The 17,203-nt window shown below is 43.2% G+C and overlaps 1 protein-coding gene across 2 annotated transcripts in view; it reads right to left on the bottom strand.

The window, feature by feature from the left end:
* Positions 1–265: 265 nt before the first annotated feature.
* LOC137296346 (NK-tumor recognition protein-like) overlaps positions 266–17,203 on the bottom strand; it is a 33,585-nt gene continuing 16,647 nt past the window's right edge. For both annotated transcript variants that reach the window (XM_067828121.1, XM_067828122.1), the window contains exons 5-9: positions 6,925–6,959; positions 4,055–5,388; positions 2,809–3,755; positions 1,266–1,318; positions 266–679 (exon numbers count right to left, since the gene is read on the bottom strand). In XM_067828121.1, the coding sequence (XP_067684222.1) occupies positions 535–679; positions 1,266–1,318; positions 2,809–3,755; positions 4,055–5,388; positions 6,925–6,959 (2,514 nt within the window). In that variant the 3' untranslated portion in view covers positions 266–534. The remainder of the gene's footprint in view (positions 680–1,265; positions 1,319–2,808; positions 3,756–4,054; positions 5,389–6,924; positions 6,960–17,203) is intronic.

The following is a 17,203-nucleotide window of genomic DNA, read 5'->3' as shown; positions in this document are numbered from 1 at the left end:
TGAGGGCAATTCACAAACCTGTATGATAGTTAAAGTTCTGTGTGGTACCAAGCGGTTACAATATTTTGTGGATACTGTAGTTGATAATAGCCTAAAGACCAGAGAACCCAACACTTGTACTCAACTTACTACTTACCTGTCTTCAATGACTTTATGATCCCATCCACAAAGTCATCGCTAGCCAGTAAAAACTTAACCAACAAATCAACTGCTTAGGGAACCATGTATTTGTACCCCTCAGTATTCAACACAACATTAACCACCCATAAAACCATGAGGTACCAAGGTATTCGGAACAAAAATCATCCAATACAATACCACTGTGGTACCCTATACTTGTACCCCCACTGAAAATACTACTGACCAAGATATTGCTACTTGGATTTCTAGTGATTTCCTCTTCTTGGACATCTGTGGTTCCAAAATTTATAAGCATACAAAAATCACGAGAAAAGTAATTCGATTTGATACTCTGTGCCATGACTATCAATACACGTGGCTTGTCAGGACAGCACCATATGGATGACTGCAGTACTAGGGTGCCTTTTGTCTTGACCTTGGGACATGGGAGCTGAGTGAATCGATGAACTCTTGGAGTTGGCTGACGAACTTGGCGCCAAGATCGATCAGAGTGTTCTTAGCACTATTGCACATCTCTTTTTCCAGACTAGGATCCTTACTGGAACAAAGAAGAGTGCATGACTGAGTATGTGAGACAAAGATAATCAAATGAGTGTCTTGAAACAAAAATCCATAACCTCCAAGGTATACATTCTGATAAACTTCCACTACCACCCTGGAGGCATCTACAGCTCTATTACCTCCCTTTCCTGGCTCCACCTTCTCACAGTAGCCAATCAGATGAGGCATTACAACCCAGTTTGCCAATGTCAACAAAGATGTTGGCTGCAACCATGAAAGTTTGCTTGCTGTCCGACTCCGATTTCAGGAAGAAATCATACAGACAAACTGACAGGTCTGAAACCTTATAAAAAATATATGCAACTCCTTCAACCTCTTTCAGGGTACATCTGCAATAAATGTGTTTGGCAGTTTAATCTATTTCAACATTGAAAAGAAAGTCAACAGACTCTTGCATGGCAAGAAATGTATGAAGCATTGTAATTGGTATTGTAACTTCCCAGTGCAGACACCTGATCGGACCAGTCTCAGTGAACTAAGACTCATTATTGACACTGCTATGATGGTACTGAGTCTAACAAATCCTTGTTACCCACCCCTAATTTGCAGCAGTCAACACTCACCTCAAAAGTACCTTGGTCACATTACAGATGGTCTCACAGTCACTCTTGAAAGCCTGCATACAGACAATTTAAGCAATCAAATAACCACAACCAGCATGCATTATATGCAGAATATACTTGTTATCACACCCAGGCAGGCAGAGTGACAAGCACATGATTTTTGTATAAGCAACTACTACCATGCTGTGAAGTCTCAGTGGCTGAACAGGTCTGCCGTCTTGACTTTGTGTGCTGGCAGTTAGGTGACTCTGAGGGTGCAGGCCCAAATCGTAGATGGGACTCAACCCAACACACGTTCTAGAATCTGTACTTAACAAATCCCAAATATGGTATGTTACCACACTGCTAAGTGAATAAACAAAGGTGCCACCATTGTTTTGAAACATCAAGGATTCCAACATCTAAGTGTTCACCCCAACTGCCATATTTTACAACATTTATCTAAGAAATTCTTCACTGGATTATGTTTAATTTATGTATAACAGTAATCTGACCACGCAGTTGTCTATTTTGTACTTTGAGTAATTTTTTGTCTCAGATAATTGATTTGCATATGATGAATGGAAATTACCAATGTTTTGCAAACGCATATTGATGGAAGGGAATTATCTCTAAATTTGTTTCTCTTGTCATCTTCTAGAATCTGTTGACTAATTACCTAAATCAGGTACTCCTTATTATCATCCCATACCTGTTGTTCAAAGAGTTCAAAATCAACAGTGAAGTGTTTGCTGAGATGCATGTGTTGATGTACCCTCTATGCTTCTTTATGTTCAAGGGCTCAGGGAACATAAGCAAACATAGAGGGTACATCAATCCATGTACACCAATGAACAAATCATATTATATATTATTATACCTGAAACATAAATGATGCTCTCTGATTGGCTAAGCTGTCTTCTAGTATTTTCAATGTACCTCACTTACAAGCAAGGTACTTTGCAATGCACCCTGCTGCAGATAGCAACTCCTTCCATACTTTGTGGTAGTACTTCTTTATCTCAAATAACACTGAATCATGCATAACGCATGCAAATAACCAACGTATTGCAAATCAATGGTGGGAAGATAACTCAAAATGTGTCATCTGCCAAATCTATTAGTGGCTACAAAAAGATATACCTCACATTCCAATACATAACTGTGAATATTAAGAAGGGGGATTACAGACAAGCGAATTTACAAAGACAATACCTGTGGAAAAAAACAGCAAGATGCAAGATTCAAATCGTTTGATTCAAACAGGTTGGCTGAAGTGAGCTATCCGATACCCAAGCTTCAAACAGTTCAAAATTTACATTGTGGTGTTTAGTAAGATAAACTATAATGTCGCCCCTTAAATAATCAATATTCAGACGTATGGTCCTAATAATTGTGTATGAATGCTGTGAATCAACCATACAAAGGGAAAGACACTGTGCTTTTTTTATTCCTACATCAACATTTTTTAAATAGCAGATTTGTAAACAAATGTATAAAACAAGACTGAACTTGATTTGCTGTAACTATTAACACTGCTGAATTATGAACAAAAAAAACATACCGCCTCTAGTTCTTGCTTTTTCAGGTAAACCCGCTGCATCTGTCCACGAGACAAGGCCTTCCTCTCCCATCGATTGGACTTATGGGTTGAGGTCAAAGTATTCTTCCCACAGTTGTGACTGGTTTGAGATGTGGGCTCCCCATCTTCCTGTCTTTGCCTGTTGCTAGGAGACCTTGATTGATTGCTAGTCAAATTTGATGTGTTGTCAGATGTGAGTGACCTTGACCTGGATCTTCTAGGAGACATACATTTCTTCCATTTGAGTGGGGATTCTGATCTGTTCCTGGGTGATGGTGACCTAGACCTGTTCTGTGACCTGTTGGGTGATCGTAACCTTTTCCGAGAACAAACAGGCAGTAGGTACGTAGGTGAAGAAGATCTTGATCTCACCGGAGATCTTTTACAAGGTGATGAAGATCGGGATGAAGACTGAGACTTTTGAATATTTCTTTTAATTCTTGTTGGAGACAATAAAGAGCTAGGTGAAGGAGATCTAGACCTTTTTCTTGTTGCAGTCAACATTTTCTTGGAGACATTCAGTGGAGACATAGACCTTGACCTTGATCTTGACCATTTTGGAGACATTGACCTGTTTTTTGAAGAAACTGATCGTGATTCCAACGTGTCTTTCAAATTGTGTCTGTTGGGAGATGAAGACAGTTTTCTTTTGCTCAAATATGGACATTTGCTTTGTTGTGGATGTTTAGCTGCAGTTATGAGGCTCGAATCACATGTCTCCACTGGGGTGTCTGAGGTGGTGCTGGTGCTGCTTATCCTGCTCCTGCTGCCATCCCTGGGCACAGTAACATGTCCCTCAGACCCATGCTGCCTCCTGGTATCATCATCCGGGTCCAGCTTTAGATTAGTGGATTCTGCCATACTTTGCTGGAAGGAGGCATCAATCACAGGGTACGGCACAAGGGAAATCATCTTCTTGGTCCTTGAATCTGTTGATTTTAAGAGTATTGTAATTTAATTTAGTTTAAAAGATTGTGGATTGGTGTCACACTCTGCTTCATTATACTGCAGTATAACTAACACACCAGTCAGATTTCTGAATAGCAATGTGTAATGTATGTTAGTGACATGATCTCTCATATTACAATTTCTCTCAAATGATTTTGGCACAAAATATCAAAATGTTCTAAAGGTCAAAACCTGTGAGGAATTCAAATTTGAAAAGAACATTTTTAAGTAAGAAAATACTGTAAAAAAGGACGTAAATACAACAAAGAAACTTAATTACCAATATGTTTATGTAATCTCAAAGCATCACTTGAGTCAGGAAATGTTTCATCATATGATTTCTCCAGCTCTGAATCAATAAAATCAAGGTCATTTCTATCCTTCAAAGGTATTGCAGAAAAGGGACTCTCTTGCAGCAATTTCACGCCTTTCGGTTTGGATACAACTGCAGTAGAGGTGTCCTCTGATGGCAGATACATCTTCTTTCTACTTGGATGCAAGTCAGTGGACAATCGGGTCTCCTCCATGCTAGTGAACACAGCTAGAGGAGACTGATAGCTGAGGCGATGAGGGGTGAACCTAAGAAAGAAGGGTCTGGAACTGGATGAAGATTCACGTTCAACACTGGCATCAAAATGCTCATCTTTGTTTGGTGTATCTTCCTCAGAGTTTATATACTGTGGAGTTTTCCTTGATGATTTCAGTTTGGTGTCAATCTGGAGGATCTCCTGGGCTCTGATTTTTTCCAGAGAGCTGATGGTCTTCTTGTGAGACAAATTATCTGTCTTGATATTAGTCATATGTGTTCCAGACCCTCGAGGTTCAAGGATCTCTCTGGTGAAGCTGTGTTTGGAGGCATGATGGAGAGACATTGTGCATGCCTCTTCCAGCCTCCGCATCCCTACCTCATCAGATGACCACTCAGGATGCAGACAGTTATCAGAATCACCAGATGACTTCCTGCCACTTTTGTGTTCTTTTACCTTTTTATGTGGACTAGAATTGGTCCCTGAATCATGATCTTTTTCAGATATTTCACTTTTTAAACATTTTGCATCCTTGTCCAACATAAATTTGCGATACTGAGTTTTAGGACCCTTTTTTGATATTTTCCCCACTTCTATCCAGCAACCTTTGAAAGTACTATTAGTGCTTGTCTTGGTCAGGGACTCTTGGGGCAGTTCTTTTTGTTTGGTGGCACTTTGGTCATCTTTTGATTTTTGTTCTAATATCTCCATGACCGCCAACTCATGACTTTTAACCCCAGCAGATTTTTGTGAGGGAGAAAGGTTACAAGAAGGTTTCTTTGGTGGCACTGGCCCATACCAGTCTTCATTATCATCTGGGGAACTAGCACTTGCCAAACCTCCTGGTTCAAAGTCCTTTGCTTTTTTCTGGGAAGGTTCCAGTGCCAGTTCCATCTCTGAGTCATCAGATTTTGGTGAAGGTGGTGACCATGGTGACTCCGTGTCCACTGCAATGTCCTGACTGGATGTTGATGTTGACAAAAAACATTTGGTGTCATGTTTATCCACGTTCTCTGATGATGAAGGTTTGTTTGGTGTGTCTTCTGGTTTCCTATGCAGTGTGGTAGTTCCTGATTTGTTGGTTGATCTGTAAGCAACGTTAAAATGTTAAATATTGGAATCTATGAATTAGAGAAAACAATTGTTTCCCATACAATGTTTACAGGACAAAAAGGTATCTTTTCAATACTTCTGAATTCATGTAGATGTATTTGTGAAGCTTGCACTGATTTTGTGGACAAAAACTTCAGTGCTACTAAAGCAGAATAATAGATGCTTTACCTTTCTTTGTCAGCAAGAGGTGCAACAGGTTTTAAGAATTCTGACAATACGATGTCAGTCTATCATGCTCATGTTTGTTTGTTCAATGCCACATTTAGCTGTATTCCAGAGTGAGGGAGTGATTGAGTTTTATGCAGCTTTCATCAAAATTCTAGCAATACCACAGTTGGGGGGACACCAAAAATGGGCTTCACAGATTGTACCCATGTGGGGAATCGAACCTGAGTTATCAGCATGACGAGCAAACACTTTAACCACTAGAATACCCACCACTGCTGTATTCCAGAAATACCACAGTGACCTGCATTTAGTCAAGGCTTGAGATGGTCAGGAGTAACCACTCATGCTCATTCACCATAGGTCTTGTCTTACAAACATCATGAGTCTCTGCTGACCTATTCTAACAAAGACTCACAACAGATGTAAAGTCAACAAGAAGGATATAGAAAACCTTGGGGATACAACAAGAAGGATGTAGACAATCATGGGAAAGCCAAAGAATAATATAGAAAATACTGAGGTACAAAGAAGAGGGATATTGACAACCCTGGGGAACCAACACGAAAGGTATAACAAGCCCTGAGGAAAAAACAAGAAGGATATAGACAGCCCTGGGGAACCAACAAGGATATAGACAACCCTTGGGGAACCAACAAGAAGGATATAGACAGCTCTTGGGAACCAGCAAGAAGGATATAGACAACCATGGGAAAGCCAAAAAAGGATGTAGACAATACTGAGGTACAAATAACAGGGATATTGACAAATAACAGTGAACCAACAAGGAGGATATAGACTACCCTGGGAACCAACAAGAACAATATAGACAGCCCTGGGGATCCAACAAGAAGGATATAGACAACCCTGGGGAGCCAACAAGAAGGATATAGACAGCCCTGGGGAACCAACTAGAAGAATATAGACAGCTCTGGGAATCAGCAAGAAGGATATAGACAGCCCTGGAGAACCAACTAAAAAGATATAGACAGCCCTGGGGCACTAACTTGAAGGATATAGACAGTCCTGGGGAACCAACTAGAAGGATGTAGACAGTCCTTGGAACCAACAAGAAGGATATAGACAGTCCTGGGGAACCAACCAGAAAGATATAGACAGCCCTGGAGAACTAACTAGAGGGATATAGACAGCCCTGGGAACCAACAAGAAGGATATAGACAGCCCTGGGGAACCAACAAGAAGGATAAAGACAACCCTCGGAAACCAACAAGAGGGATATTGACAACCTTGGGAAACACTTAATAATACACAATTTTCTGAAACACCTCTTAATACATGAACAGCCAGCTAACAGTTTGCAAAAATAGATATCTACAAATCTTACCTTTCTTCAAACTGCGTTTGTTGATCACGGCTGAACTGCAAAACACAAAGTGCACAACTTAATGACTCCCTTTCATCATGTTGTGCTTGTACATTTTTAAAAATCTTCCCATTTCATTTGGAATTTTGGCCTTAATTGCCAGTTGATCCCTGGTCGAATAAACCACCCACATTTCAACTGAACAATGGACGAAATAGGCTTCTACTGTAACATCCCAGGCTAAGAACATACTGACTTACGTGTCAGTACAATGAGGAAGATTGAACAATATTCTCACAATCCCTTATGCATGAGTTCTATTGCACAACTACATTTCTGGGTTGTGATAAAAAACGATAGTGCTACAACAATCCTAAGCCTATGATACACATTAGGTTTACTACAGCTTGTAAAATATTGAAAGCTTGTGTCTTATGACCTTGGTTTCCTGCTTTCACAAGAACTTTGAAGCCTTCTGGATGAACAGCTTCTTTACCAATGAAACATGCAACTTCATACACCATAGCTTACAATCAAATGTTGAGAGGAATATTATACATAGTATGTTTCGAAAAACAGCAGATTAACATTAATAAAAATATGCAATTGAATAACAAGTATTACATAACTGAGAGAGGCCAGTAAGTGCGAGTGAGTTTAGTTTTCCACTTTTAGCAATAATCAAGCAATATCACAGCGAGGAACATGAGAAAATGGGCTTCACACATTGTACCAGTCTGGGTAATCGAAAGCTGGTCTTCGGCGTGATGAGTGAACATTTTCACCACTAGGTTACCCCACCGCCCCAAGGCCAATAAGAGGTCTGATAGTGAGTGAGTGAGTGAGATTAGTTTTACGCTCGTCACGAGTGTGTATTTCCTGTATATTTTTGTCATTAATTAGGTAATAATCATTATTGGGTCACAACATTAAAATTTTGAATAATAATTATGATGGGCCACATCTTGTATAACAGATGGTCAGCATTTTTAAGATTTTGGCAGGCTGAGTAGTATATACAATGACAGTTCTGGACCACTTTCAAGAAATGTCTCTACAAAGCCTTATTTACTAAATAAGGCTTTGGTTGGGTCATTAGCTCTTGCTACTATTACCCCTACTACTTAACGTGTGTTGGAGGTAACACTGTGCCGTACGGTACGATCAATAATTCTTCTCTTACAAACCCCCTACCCGGCCCATCCCTCAAGTAGTACAAGTTAGGTTCGTCGGCTTTCATATCCACTTTATCTATGTTGTAAGTTTTGACTGACCATATAGGATCGGTGGCTCGCTTACGGCTATCACCCTCGTGTTCCCCCGGCTGGTATAGATACCTCACTAGGGCCCTATCTGGTATCTGTTTCTCTGGACCACTTTCAAGAAAAGTCTCTACAACACCTTATTTACTAACTAAGGCTTTGGTTGGGTCCTTAGCTCTTGCTATTATTACCACTACTACAAAAAAGTTGGCGTGCCTATGTCACGTTTATATCGATGAAACAGTTTAACGTGAACCGCCTATGATCTCTTTGGTGTTCGTAATAAAGGCTTGCTGGGCTTTTTGTATCCCCTGTTCTATGTACTTTTTTTTCTCGTCCTCGCTGATAGCAGACTTACGAGACTTGGACCGAATATCTTGTTTCATTCCGTTATATTTTGTGAGTTCAGAGAGGATTGAACGAAACTCCTCTTCTGAGATCTTACTATCAGAGAGTGCCGTGGAAATACGCTCACTCACTGTGTTGAGCTTTGCTTCGGCCAGAACCCTGATCTCGTCGTGTTTCAATGCCTTACGATGAAGTCTGCGTGATACTAACTTAAGCGCCAACCCTAACACCCCTGCCACCCCAGCTGTTATTTCAAAACCTAGCACTATAGGTGCAGCCACGATGGTAGCCAACAACCCAACGCCTTCCGCCCCTAGTCCCATGCTGGTTGCCATAAGGGTAGTGTCAGCCCCGTCCACGATATTGAAAGCTCTATTGTACTTTTTACATAGAGCTTTCCGCGTGTCACGGTCTTGTTCTAGTTGGCGTTTCACATCACATAACTGCCTCAAGCGGAACCCATCTACGGTTTCCAGCGTCTTCGCTACTTCCTCTACGACTGGGTACAGACCCATCCTATAATATATATTTTGGAAGATATTTTAATTGGGGTTCAGTTAATATTCTATCAATGAATTTGAAGTCTACAAGTTCTAGACAACTAGTCAGGGTAATAGGTGAGAATCTAATAGACTTTCCTGTTGTAATAAAAACCCCACGGAGGCTTATTAAGCTGGTTATAGGGCCCGTGGGGGTATCCTGTTGTATAACAATACGACAATATTGGTTTATGTGTTCGTCATACCAGTGGATTGACACCCCGGGTAAAATTTGGCATACTCTTGGGGGGTTTTCATTGCCTAAAACCCAAAAGAAGACTTCTATGATGAGTGTGAAAGGGGAGAATCTTCTATTAACAAGATCTTTGATATAAGGATTATTGCTAAATGTTAATTTATTTTTTACTATAGTCCTTAACCCATTTTTTTCGATATCAGGAGATATCATGGGTACTAATCCCCTCTCCAGAATGAAATCCCCGGGCCAGATACCGTTGTTCCTAATCTTAGAGATCCACTCATTTTCGTCTATTGTGATATAAGGTGAGGTGAGTGTTAAGTTGATCAGCCATTTGGGCTCTTTAAAATCTGATAACGACACTCGTCTGTACACGTTGTCTTTGAAGTGCAGGATATATAATTCATCTTCCTCACCAGGCTGATCGAATCCCTCCGTATCTCCTAGGTCGTTAAGCGTAGTGTTGGGATGATGACTGGTCATTATTATACTATTACAATATAATTTCCAACTGGTTTTCTGATAATAATTCAGAGGTTAACTTCATACCCATGAAGTGTATGTTGTTAGGCAGGAAGATATTGATTAGTGATATCTTGTTTTCCACGATCACGTTGACCCCCTGCAGACTGGTCTTGGAGTCGACACCCACCCGCACGTAAACATTGCAAACTTGATACTGATGTTGTTTGCCCCACCCGAGTTTGATCCCCTTCACGATCTCGACATCATTCCCCAATGGTTCCCCTAGGTAGACTTTGATGATCAGTGTTGAGTTTGCCGGTAGACTCTCTAGTAGAGTGGCCATGCCTTCGAATTCAGACACCAACTGCAATTTCACGTTTTGTGTGGCCGGTTTACTCGATAGCATGTGGGCTGCCACAGTGTTGACTGGGCTGACGACTACGCTACGTCTCTGAGTTGGGACGTAAGCCACGAGCATGGTTCCATTGTTCACGACTTTGTTTAGGTGGTTGTCTTTGTTATCCGTGAACACGTAGGGAGAGACGAGTCTAATATTGATAAACCAGTCGTTATCGGGTAACAACACCCACTTGTCATCTTCGGTGAAGACGAGCATATATGGCTTGTTTCGGGCGACGGTAGTGCTCTCAACATCGTCTAAGTCGAACAGTTTACCCCCGAACGATGGGTATATTACCCAATTATTATTACCGGTGTTGACAAGGGCGTACTTAGTGTTGACTGTTGCTCTTGTGGTATCTACTATATCACTTAGGGTTCCACCGGAGGGGATTTCAACGCGTTTGTAAATGTTGTTTTTCAGTTGCAAGGCGTATGATTTACCATCTACTCCGGGAGCGTCGAAACCGCGTGTGTCTCCGAGGTCGGAGATCCCGATATTGACGCATTTTTTCACTCCGGGCCCTTGTGCGGTGGTCATTTTACATGAAGTGTTAAGCTGAGGTATCCTATATTTACAGGATTATGATTTATATCTAACACCGATATTGTCAGCTCAGGTATGTTGCCCTGGGTTAATCTCTTATACTGCCGTGGTGAAAACGACTCGGTTCTACCGTCGTTGTATTTCTCAGTTTTCACCGGCACTGCTCTCAGTATAGTGGAAGGGTGACCTCCTTGAATGTTATACGTTGTGCTCACCTGATCGAGATGAATGTACAGCTCTCGGTACGGTACTAGGTCGGGTAACTTCATGCCTGTGACGGTTGTTGTTGGTTTTATCTCGTCAGGAGACATACCGAGTATCCTCGCTAATGGTCGGCCGAGCCTCAAGGAGGTTCTTCCGTTGTTGATTAACACCACTGTGCCGTTTGAGTCGTTCATCTTGAGTTCGGCTCCAAGGGGTTTGAAGACCTCGTCGTTTAGAGAGCACACGCTGTAGTAGCCGTCAGTTATCTGACTGCGAGTTCCACTGACGAACAGCTTATTGTTGCTGGCGTTGATGTTAGTCCATTGCGGTAGGTAGGTGATATCGCAGAGTGCGACTTCGAGTTGACCTGACGTGTTATCGATTGCGTGCGTCAGCTGAACGGCCTCACCGCTCGTTATTCCTGGAAGTGTTATGTACATATTATAATATATAATTTATATATTATAATATGGATTTAGCACACTTGAAAATCGTGGTGAATGCAGATGGTACGGGGTTTAAAACAACCTTTATTAATATCTTTGAAAACTATATCGTGTCCGTTAATAACGCGCAGGCGGTGGTAAACTGGAATCAAAACCCAATGCAGTTTTGGCAGAACCAACTCAACTTTGCTGTGTGGTGTGCGACGACAGGGTCGGGTGTGACACCAGACTACGGTATAGACGAACTGAGTAAGGCGGTTATTTTGTTTCATATTTATTATCAAACGAGACGAATATTGAAGGAAATAAGTGCTCCTCTTCCCCAAGATAAAGCGTGGAGTATGACGATTAACCCCTATGATAGACGCGCTTATGAACGTGTTTGTGGGGAGTTTGAGATTCCAACGAATAAAGACTTTCGCCTTCCTGGTGTGAACCATGGTCTCGGTATAGTTCTCGTGTACTTCTACAGGTCCGGAACATATTATGCCGGTTCTAAAGATGGTTCATACAACCCAAACCGTCATACAGGCCCCACAACGAATGAAAAGATCCATGTCAGCTGTATAAAGCAAACCAATCCTGATGCAGCCACAGCCTGGACTAAAATGATCTCAAAAACATCGAAAGAATTCACTCGTGCTGGTACAATACGCGTGAACGACTCGATTCGAACGTACGTGTGGGCGCTGTTGGGTGCGCAGTCGATGACGCGTTCCAACATCCTCGGTAAGGGAACTGCTTACGACGCTCAGAAACAGTTCGTTTCCAACGTTGAGGATGCTATAAATTCTCCAGTTGATCTCCCGCGGGCCATCGACCGTTACCAAAACGTGTTAGAATACGCCAGATCGAAAGTCAACTACGTGTTCGGCGTGGGGCTGTACATGGCTCCCAGTGATATGCAACTGAGAGTAAAAAAAGTGGTGGGTTATAACAACAAAATAGTCATAGCCACGGCGGGTCAAAAGTTGGGTATCAACCCAGATATTAACACCCCCTATATCCCACACATCCCACCACGTGAAACGGGTATAGTTGCGCCGCCCCCGGAGCCTAAAGTTCAACCAACACCACAGGAGGTGGCCCCCCATATTCAGGCCTCCTATCAGCAGCATATTGATAATAAAACAGCCCTAGTGGTTGGTGGGGTAACTTTGGGTCTTATTTGGTTAAAGATTTCTTAGCCGCTACGTACACCAGACCCGCCACGGCGACGATGGCTGCCCACATGTTTTGACTGAGCCACATGGCAGTTTAAGCCAGAGCGCCCAACAACCACGAGACGATGCTACCCAGGATGCCGGGAAGGGCTTCGGCGGCTTTACCAGCCAGTTTAGCTAGGCCTTCCCCGAGTTTTTTTATCCAGTCTTTAATACCACCACCTGTGGGAGTTCCCCCGCCGCCAGGTGTGGGGGTTCCCCCCCACCAGTGACACCACCAAGGTTGATATGATGAAACCCAATGCAGTCAGAATGCTGGCGATGGTGATCCCTTGCTCCCGGAACAATATCCGAATCCTGTCTGCTAACGTGGTGTCTCGGTAGAGGACTTGATTGATGGTTTCCCGTATACGGTTGACCTGGGATCGAAGCTTTTCTTTGAAGGAGGATGCTGTCTCCAGCCAGGTCTGCCTTTCCTCTTCCAAATTACGTATTTGTTTCTCGATGTGGGCTTTCAGAGCCTCGTCATCAGTTTCACCGAGTTTTTTCTTTTCATAGGCGATGGTGTCGTCTATCTCACTCATTTTGGCCGTGCTTTTCGCAAGATGTCCGCGAATGGTTTGCATCGTCAGATCCAACCCCCGCAGTTCCCGAACGGTAAATTCGAGCCCCGGGAAGGGTTTGTTCTCGTAGTCGGCCAACACTTTTTTAATATCATAAGTCATGTTTTGATCTGATATGGCGATTATATAACAAAGGACCTGGACCTAGGCTCCGTGCAGATCGGTGAATACCTGACCACCAAGTACGCCCTATGGTTGGACATGCGATCCACGGATGATGATAAATTGCACGGTAGCGGGCGCCGTATAGATAACGGCAGCGAAGGGATAACCATCCAGATTACTAAGAAGGCTCAACCCGCTGGTAAGTTGAAATTATATCTGTACGTTATTATGGACGCGCAACTTAATATAGACAATGGTAGATTCGTGCAAGCCATCTACTGATGGGGGGTACCCCCCCACACCCCCCAACAATAAACAGTCCCCACTGCCCCACACCCCCCGGGGGTACCTACAACTACCCACTGACCCACACTGCGCCATAGTGTGCGGGCAGACTGGCTGTGGGAAGACCGTTTTCGTCTTGGATATGTTGGAGGGTTACTACAAGGATGTGTTCGATAACATCGTTATCATGTGCCCTACTCTGAGCATGAATAAAACGTACGCGCGACCTTGGGTACACAAAATCGACCCTGGAACACACCTGCAGGACTGGTTGAAAGCTCTTCACGAGAAATTTAAAGGAGAACCGACGCTGTTCATACTGGACGACTGCAGCGCTAATCGCGAGATAACAAAAAAGAGAGACATGCTATCGTACCTGGCCTTCTCCGGCCGGCATGCAAATCACAGCGTCTGGGTGCTAACGCAGAAGTTCAACTCAGTGTTGAAAGACCTCAGGGAGCAGACGCGATGGGTGGCCTTATTTCACTGCAAGGACAGGGATTCGTTCGAGGAGTGTTTGAGAGAGAACGATGTGATGAGTAAATTAGAACGGGAACGGGTGAAGAAACAGCTCGCTGAAACTAAACACGCTAAGCTCGTTCTAAAAACCGACCAACCAGTAGCATATATAGTATGCTAAGCAAAGCTAAGCAAAGCTAAGCAAAGCTAAGCAAATGCTAAGCATAGCTATGATATTTGAAGTGTTTGTTGTGTGCAACTTAACTTTCATTTCTCTGTGTTTTGTCTGCATCGGGTATTATATAGTTAAAACTAAATCTTACTTGTTATATTATAAGATGGAGTGTGAGGAATTGCTCGAACAATTGTCGTTGGAGGGTTCCCCCACTGGGGGTGTGGGGGATTCCCCCAAGCGAGAGAAACTGGTGGCGTTGGCTGTTGGCGGCAAAGCCAAACATTACTTTGGAGACTACACCCTGGATAAAATTCACAAAATGTCAGCCGAAGAAATCGATAAGCTGTACGCTAGATACGAGTCCCGGCTCGGAGCAGAAATGACAAAGACAATAGGATCGGCTATGACCCAGATATACACCGGTATTGTATCACACTTCCTTCCCATTCCACCAGAGCGCCGACTTTACCTGTGGGAGGACCTCGAGAAAGACCCTTTTATCGAACACGCCGTGAGCTCTATCAGCTGCGGGCTGTACCACAAATATGGTATGTTGTTGGCTCCAGTGACAGCGGCGATTATCACAGCAAAACATTGTCAATTTGAGAGAAAGAATAATAATAATAGTATAGATGGATGCTGCACAGGAAACCCCAGTGAGGGAAACCCCAGTGGTGGAGACCCCACCCCCAACAGTGAGTCCCGAGGTGACGGTGGAAACACATTCAGTGGGGGTGCCCCCAACAGTAACCAGACAGAAGAATCCTAAGAGAGTAGCTGCCGGTAAAAAACGGTGGTGTAACCAACATAAAGTGGCCAACCCAACCCGACTGTTGTTGGCTGTAGGTGTAACTGCTGCCGTGGTTATAACATGGTTATACGTGGGGATACCCTCCCACAGTGAGCCCCACAACAGTGAGGTGCCTCCAAACAGTGAGGTAACCCCCACTATTGACCCGCATATCATGTTATAATTTTAATATTTTATATCATATACATAATGTCTGAGGGGAAAACGTTCGTCAACGACGCATACCACGCCACAGTGGTCGCCAGTCTAGCCGTAGGGTACGCTCGGTTGACTAAAATGGTGCTTAAACAACCAACTATCAAGCTAGATTTCAACCTGCAGGATATGGGTATGCTCATAATGAACCTTGGTATGGCGATGGCCACAAAAGACATCCTAGTAAAACAAGGGATAATACCTGATAATATAATGAAATAAATATAGGGATGGCCACGATAGCTATGATGGTCGGTGGGGCGTTAGTGAATGCCCTGGCATTTTCCGGGAGTAATTTCCTCTTCTCGAAACTACGAGATGATCACGCGGCTGAAATACAGGAAGAAAGGAAGCGGCACGATCTCGCTACTGAGAAATTACAAAGAGCACAGGCCGAGTACGCTAAAAAACGTCTCCAGAGGATCGATTTTATTAACGAACAACTCCAGCGTGAAAACCATGCCGTTCAAACATTCAACGATGTCGATGAAGCAATGAAAGAATACTACCTACTAACTGGTAAACAATTGGAACCGCTCAATAAACCCACACTCGCTCAGTACTACACACCATCCAAGGGACAAATGAATCGTGAACTGGGCTTCATAGTGTTGGGTATAGCAGCTACTGCGTTGGTTGCGAAGCAATTAAATTAAAATACCTATATAAGTAAACATGAGACCCGCTCCATACCGATGCGAATACATACTTATGGGGAAGACCGAGGCCTGTGGTAGGAAATGCAGGAATCAGGGGTTCTGTTGTTTCCATATGGGAAGTCCTAACTACACGTGTTCTGTGTGTGGTATCGGGGTTAAAGGACACTACTGTCTATGTAAAGCTCACGGAGCGAACGTAGTCAGACATCAACTCATCTACAAGAATAAAAAAGGCTACATAAAAGAACGTAGGCGACTGCTCAAGATAGACTCCAATGCGTGAAACAGCCACTTAAGGGTTACCTCCCTTTACTGTGAACCAATTAGACATTGGTTCTCTTAGGTGTAAACACTATGGCTACTGTACGCGAGCTGAAGAGGGTCGCAAAACAGAGAGGTGTGATCGGGTATTCTCGAATGCGGAAGTCAGCATTGTTGAGATTACTAGGTTTAGAAGCCCCTCCTACGGTAACACAATTAAAAGCTCAAGCAAAACAGCTTGGATACACGGGTTATTCAAACCTGGGGAGAGCCGGGTTAACCGCATTGTTATCACATGCCCCTGTAGCACGTCCCACTGTAAAACAACTGAAAGCCGAGGCACACGATTTGGGTTTAGGCGGGTATTCCCGTATGAGAAAACCACAGCTTGTAGAATTATTACGACATAATAGAGCTATTGACCTACAGTTCGTGCGCACTGAGCGCGCTGTAGGCAACTATTTGAGAGGTTGGCGCATGCACGTTGATAGAAACATAGACATTACAGATATCAAGCCTCTGATAGCTGATAAGGTCAACCAGGAACTAAATAACCTAGGAAGTATCAAGTTTCAGATCACAGTGAAAATGTCGCTCGATAAGCAGGTTGGGGGCCCCACAGGGGCCACTGAGTATGTTCAGCCTTACTTCCGAGGTAAACAAGAGGTCGTCACACATACAGAGACCATTGACACATCAATCGATACCAGTTTTCAGCAGATACGAGAATACCTAGAACGCTACACACACTTGGGGTCCGGGTGGGCTGTAGATAAAATCGATAATGTCTATCTAGACATAGCTAACTACGTGCCGTTCAGAGGCGGGTCATACCTAGCCTTGCCTCCCTACTATAGGAACAAACATGCCATAGTAAACGTTAAGAATAGAGGAAACGATTGCCTGAGGTTAGCTATCAGGTCAGCCTTATTTCCAGCTGGCACTCATTCAGATAGGCTTTCTAGCTATCCCCAAGACGATGGGCTCAACTGGGATGGTATAGATGAACCCACCCCCATATCCCAGATCACTAAAGTAGAAAAACAGAATAATATGGCTATAAATGTCTTTGGGCACGAAGGTAACAAAACAATAGTACACAGGGTCAGCCCGGTGAAGGATCGCCAAGTTATCAATATATTCATGATCCAACGA

Source organism: Haliotis asinina, chromosome 9, assembly GCF_037392515.1.
Source record: "Haliotis asinina isolate JCU_RB_2024 chromosome 9, JCU_Hal_asi_v2, whole genome shotgun sequence".
NCBI lineage: Eukaryota > Metazoa > Mollusca > Gastropoda > Lepetellida > Haliotidae > Haliotis > Haliotis asinina.
The sequence above is the reverse complement of the archived record's forward strand: the minus strand, read 5'-3'. Positions and strand labels throughout refer to the sequence as shown.